This window comes from Stenella coeruleoalba (genome assembly GCF_951394435.1).
Source record: "Stenella coeruleoalba genome assembly, chromosome: 19".
Classification (NCBI taxonomy): Eukaryota; Metazoa; Chordata; class Mammalia; order Artiodactyla; family Delphinidae; genus Stenella; species Stenella coeruleoalba.
Genome location: NC_137165.1, coordinates 49433583 through 49439846, shown reverse-complemented (window position 1 = coordinate 49439846; position 6264 = coordinate 49433583). Strand labels below are relative to the sequence as shown.

At 57.8% G+C, this 6264-nt stretch overlaps 1 protein-coding gene across 1 annotated transcript; it reads right to left on the bottom strand.

The window, feature by feature from the left end:
* Window positions 1-1873: 1873 nt before the first annotated feature.
* Window positions 1874-4797, bottom strand: ACTG1 (actin gamma 1). Its single transcript, XM_079904448.1, has 5 exons — window positions 4640-4797; window positions 3834-4202; window positions 3120-3558; window positions 2837-3018; window positions 1874-2748 (listed from the first exon to the last, which is right to left on the bottom strand). The coding sequence occupies exons 2-5, from the start codon at window positions 4194-4196 to the stop codon at window positions 2605-2607; spliced, it is 1128 nt and encodes a 375-aa protein (XP_079760574.1). The 5' UTR covers window positions 4197-4202; window positions 4640-4797; the 3' UTR covers window positions 1874-2604.
* Between the last annotated feature and the right edge of the window lie 1467 nt (window positions 4798-6264).

Here is a 6264-nt window from a genome sequence, read left to right as displayed (position 1 = left end):
TCTCATTTGCCTACACGTTCTCCCAACTTTTCCTTGCAGATCTCCAGTCCTTCCACGGTCTGGAGATTCATCCTGTTTTCCACTTTGAAGCTGCTGCATCCCGAGTGCCTGTTGATAACGTTCTCCCGTGAAAAGCTCCTTTCTCCTTCTGTAGAAGTAGGCAGAGCTGGCCACATCTTGCTTTGGTTTGAGCAGATTCCGTGTGGAAAGTCATGGTGGCTACAGTCAATCTTTTCCTCAAGCTCCCTCTCCTTTGCAAAGCCTAGCATTTTCGTGCATTCAGTACGCAGAGCTACCCGGAGAAACGATGCTGACAAAAGGTGAGATGTTCCACAGGGGCTGGAGGAGGGACCCGAGGGGAGAGGTCACCGTGAGTGCCTCCCTTTGGCAGTGAAGTGTCTTTTGATGGATGGCAGCGTGCCAAGCTCTCCAATAGGCTCGGCCAGGCAACGGCCGTCATCCAGTGGGTACACTGATTGGGTTTGACATCCGGTTACTGTCCCCAGAGCACCACAAAGAATGGCCAGTGTCTTCTGTGCTGCCGAAATTCTGCTATACCCCACAGGAGCAGGAGGGTGGGCTGACATGCCCCTTCCACGCACAGGGAGGGTGTCCTGGCCTCCGCGTGGAGCAGGCACCGCTCTCCAGTTTGCAGAGGGGACAGAGGAGATGGAGGCCGGGAGTAGAGGGCCTTGCCCACCGTGCCCAATGCAAGAAGAGTGGATGGAGCTGGGATCGTGGCCACCCAGGCAGCCACCTTTTTCCTCCCAGTTCCTAAAGGTGTTCTGTCCTCCCCGGCGGCTCTCCTCAGTCCGGTCTATCCTGTTCCCTGAATCTGCTCATGCTTCAGATCAGATTTTCTAGTCCTGACTGAAAGCGGAATACTGCCCAGGGCAAAACAGTAATTTCTGACCTGTCACTCTTGTGCGTTCCACAGGTGGTCACAGGGAGGTTATGAGCAAGGGGACAGGGGCAAAGCAGACGGAGGTGTGAGACTGGCAGGGTCCACCTTCTGCCCCCCAAAGGAGAGACTCCACATCTCCCTCAGTTGTATGTTCTTGGGGCCCCTTACTCCCAATCCAGCCCAGCCTAACAGGGCCTCCCTCCCTGGACCCTGAAGCCCTCTCCCCAACTACCTGGAGGTTAAGCTAGAAAGCACCACCAGCCCCCACTGGTGAAACTTGCTTCCCAACAGCAAAGGCATGAAATCTCCAGATTTCAAAAACATGTTCTTCCAAACCCTTAAGCTTTTTCAATCTAGCGAAGAAAGCTTACCTTTCTGACCCAACCTGCAAAGAATTATTTGAAAATCTGAAATACCCGAGGAAGACTCTGCCTGCCTTTACATAAAGTTTTGGGGCAGAAGCCATCAAGGAGCTCAGAGCCTGCGAGAGTCATGTTCATGTCACCAGATGACACTTCTATCATCAGATCGCAGGTTCCATGGCTCAACGGTCAGGCTCTATTTTATTACCCCCACGGTTGTTCCACTTTGATATGCTGACCAAAGAGCAAGTCTCACCCTACCACTACCAGTGTGTGGAGAAAGCCACGCCCTCCACTACTTGTGTGTGGAGAAAGCCACGCCCTTCGCGGCCCCAAGTGCTTCTATGGCAGCACAGCCCTACGCTAAATTGAGAACACCAAGCATAAAAAGATTCCTCCTTCCACCAGCTTGGGGGCCAACCCCAGCCAGGTTCTTTCCCTAGAAGCCCCCAAGCCCACAACGTGAGGCAGATTCCAGCTGTGAAGAGATGTTCATTAGGACCACTTGCTCACCTCTGGTTTGGGTGAAACCAAACTGTTGCCTTATTTGAGCCGAGGTTGTTCCACCCTCACCCAACCTTCCATTCCCCAAAACAGGAGGCACTGATCAGTTTACTGCAGCACTTTTATTTCCTCACAATGACGCATTGCTGGGGCCTAATGTTCTCACATGACAGTAGAAAACCAAAATCTGTTGTCATCTCTTAGAGAATTGAGAATTGCGTACAAAAACCTTACATAAATTAAAAGAATAAATTTACAGGTGTGAATGCAAACTGTTTTCCAACTCAAGGTAAGTAACAACCCACGGTGTTCTGGCGGGAAAACTTCGGTAAGAAAGGAAAGCAAGTCCTAAGGCTCAGACCTTCCCAACCCCGTAAGACCGGCAAAACAGAAATGACAACTGGTTCAGGACTCCTGCCAGCCTCTAGAGAAATCCTGGAATAGGCAGCTCTGACACATTAATACCCTGCACAGATCGAGAGACTCCTGGTCTCCCAGATTCTCATCAAGCCATTGGATTTCTCTTCCATAAATGTGTTCTCACCTCAGCCACAAAGTGACGGAGCCGCGTGTTAACTAGGGGTTTAAATCAAAGATATGCACAGGATATTAAACATATACCAAGGGAAGAGTTAACTTGAATACAAGATCAAAATCAGCAACAAGTTCTACAATCCAGTGCTGATATCAGATACAAGCTTCTAGGACAAATTTCTTTTCAAAGGCTTATTCCAGTTTCATGAGGCTAGCATGAGGTGTATACATTTGCCAAGGCAAATTTATACTTCTGAATTAACTCATGCAGCAAATGCTACGCATCTGCTCGCAGTCCGTTTAGAAGCATTTGCGGTGGACAATGGAGGGGCCTGACTCGTCGTACTCCTGCTTGCTGATCCACATCTGCTGGAAGGTGGACAGCGAGGCCAGGATGGAGCCCCCGATCCACACTGAGTACTTGCGCTCGGGAGGAGCGATGATCTGGAAAAACAAGAACGTGGTTTTAGTCAGTGGCATTGTCTTCCCAGAAAGGCCGCCAAGCCCAAGCCCACAACCACCTCTGACTCACCTTGATCTTCATTGTGCTGGGGGCCAGAGCCGTGATCTCCTTCTGCATCCTGTCGGCGATGCCGGGATACATGGTGGTCCCACCAGACAGCACCGTGTTGGCATACAGGTCCTTCCGGATGTCGACATCACACTTCATGATAGAGTTGAAGGTAGTCTCGTGGATGCCACAGGACTCCATACCTAAGAGACAAAGCTCACTCTCAGCGGTCACATTCAAGGTGAAAGGCACCTCGGCTCTCAACAGCCTCAGACGGAGGTCATGCTGCCTGCCTGACACCTACCCAAGAAAGAGGGCTGGAAGAGCGCCTCTGGACACCGGAACCGCTCATTGCCGATGGTGATCACCTGACCATCAGGCAGCTCGTAGCTCTTCTCCAAGGAGGAGGAGGACGCGGCGGTGGCCATCTCCTGCTCGAAGTCCAGGGCAACGTAGCAGAGCTTCTCCTTGATGTCACGCACGATTTCCCGCTCAGCTGTGGTGGTGAAGCTGTAGCCACGCTCCGTGAGGATCTTCATGAGGTAGTCTGTCAGGTCCCGGCCAGCCAGGTCCAGACGCAGGATGGCGTGGGGGAGGGCGTACCCCTCGTAGATGGGCACCGTGTGGGTGACCCCATCCCCAGAGTCCATGACTATACCAGTGGTGCGGCCAGAAGCATACAGAGACAGCACAGCCTGGATGGCCACGTACATGGCCGGAGTGTTGAAAGTCTCGAACATGATCTGCAAGAGGCAACAGCTCCTTAGTCAATGGAAAGGACCCAGGACCACCCCATGCTCACACACCATGCCAGCATGCCACAAATGTGATGTGTGAAGAAAAGAAAAAGACGCAAGCAGAAACACAAATAAGAAACCTTGAGACTTCAGGGAGGAAATGCCAGAAGAACAGAACCCTGGAAATAGTGAAAGAAAACCTTGAATTTCAAAAATCAAAACTGAGCATGAAATGACTTGTGAAACAGATGGAACGGCCCAATCGACCCGGCCACGCTTACCTGGGTCATCTTCTCACGGTTGGCCTTGGGATTCAGGGGGGCCTCCGTCAGCAGCACAGGGTGCTCCTCGGGGGCCACACGCAGCTCGTTGTAGAAGGTGTGGTGCCAGATCTTCTCCATGTCGTCCCAATTGGTGACAATGCCGTGCTCAATGGGGTACTTGAGAGTCAGGATGCCACGCTTGCTCTGGGCCTCGTCGCCCACGTAGCTGTCCTTCTGCCCCATGCCCACCATGACGCCCTGGTGTCGGGGACGCCCAACGATGGACGGGAACACGGCCCGGGGAGCGTCATCCCCAGCAAAGCCCGCTTTGCACATGCCAGAGCCATTATCGATGACGAGCGCGGCGATTTCTTCTTCCATTGCGATCTACTCAAAAATGCAACCATCTCAGGCGCGCCCTGGAGCCCAGGAACAGCCCCTGCACAAATGCCCTCGCCGCGAGACGTTCCGCCTCCCCCCCCGACCAGCCGCCCCGACAACAGAGTAACCGTCTGGAACCGAGACTGGCTTTTATGTAACGCCCCCAGCAGCGTTGTTCCGCGAAGACACGGCCGGGTGCTCTCAGTACTGCGGTCCGGTCCCGGCCCCGCCCTCGCCCTGCCCCCTCCGCCGGCAGCACCCCCACTGAGTCCTCCATGGACCCGCTGGGGCGCGTCCCACCTCACCCACTCCACCCCGCCCGGCTACCCTTTGTTCCCGGCGTCGGCGCGGCCGGGCCTCTGGGGCCAGGAGCGAAAAGCGGGCCTGCGAAGGGGCGCGGGGGCCCGGATACCGGGCCAGGCCACACAGGCCTGCTCACTTACCGGCGGAGGAGGCGGCCGTAGGACGCGGAAAAACGAGCAGACAAGCGACGAGAAGACAAGGAGCGCGAGCCGGCTGCGGCGAGTGAGATCGACCACGGCCTCCCCCGCCCGTATTTAAGCGGAGCGGGGCGCGCGCGCGGGCCGGCGGCGCGCGCGGCCCCAGAACATGTCCATATATGGCGATCTTTCCGAACGCCGGGCGCCCATTGGCCCGCCCGGCAGGGGCACGTGGGGCCCCGCGCCCGGTCCCGCCCCCCACCCGCCCCGCCCCCAACCGCCCCGCCCGCGCCGCCCCCGCGCGCCCGAGACCCTGCGAGCGAGACCACGCGCGGGCTGGCGCTGGCCGGAGCGGGGGCGGGGTGGGTGGGCGTCCCCGGGGATCGCAGGGCGGGGTGCAGAGGATGCCGCGGAGCTGACCCGCCGGCCCCGCCCCGGGACTGCTGGGCGCTGTTGGGGAGGGCCCGGCTGCACCCCGAAACTGCCTGGCCCGGGGCTGGGCGGCATTCGGAGCCGGTTGTGCGCCCGCGGCCGGCCCCGCAGGGGGGGGGGGCTTTGCTCCCCGGGCGCCCCCTTCGAGCTTTCTCCCCGAGGCTCTGCAGGCCGCGAAGGCGGGTTCCCGGCGCCGGGCTGGGGGAGGGGTGGGTGGTGGTCCCCGCCGGCTGCCCATGCGGCATTGTGGGCCCCATGGTCCGGGGGAGTCCCGGGGAGCCGTGACCTCGCCCCTGTCACGATGGAAAGGAGCCGCCCGTTCCCTAGCGCAGCCATGACCGCGTAGTCCCCTCCGCCGGAGTTGGGGCGCTCGGGGGTCCCTGATGGTGCAGAAACGGGGTCCCTGGCGGTGCAGAGACTGGCCCCGTTATACCACACCCAATACATCCTGCCCCTCAAACCGCAAGCCCGATTGTCCCCAGGCGGGGGCTCCACTCCGGGTTTGGGACCACCCCCTCCCTGTCCGTTGGGGAGAGGGTGGAGCTTTGTTTCACTTTAGTCATCTTTGGGCATCGTAGGGAAACTGAGGCAGGGAAGAGTAGTTTTGACCGCTTGAACTGTCAACTCACCCCTAAACTTGAGAAGGGGAACTCTCTCTTCTGTTTATGACACTAGAAGTAAACCCAGTGGACCCCGGCAGCCCTGGGGCTGTGGTTTTCCCGGGTCCAGGGCGCGCCCTTTTCCCCAGGAGCCTGCTCTTGAAGACCTGTCATCTCTGGCAGGGTCCTGGTCACACCTGCTGCTTCCAGGGCTTTCGTTATGCCCGGAGGGAACCAGGTACTACGGTTTCCTTGGACTTACTTGTAAGCTTTCGGGATTGCTCAGCACAGAATTAAACATCAGAGGAGTCATGTGTAAGAGCACACTGGCCATGAGGGGTGACAGTGGTGCCGGACTGAGTGAGTCTGGGGACTCGTCCAAGGTCCGGGCGCGCTGGGCTCTACCCGGGCTGATGTCTGATGGGGGGCGAGGCCGGGCGCCCCAAGAGCCCTGAAAGGTCAGCTGGTGTCCACATCTACCTTGGGCTAGGCAGGTAAAGCAGCCGCCCAGCCCACCTGCGGACTGCAGTCACCCAGATGCCAAGGCCATGCCTATGGCCACCCATGCCACCAGGCCTAGCTGGGTCCCAGACTCCC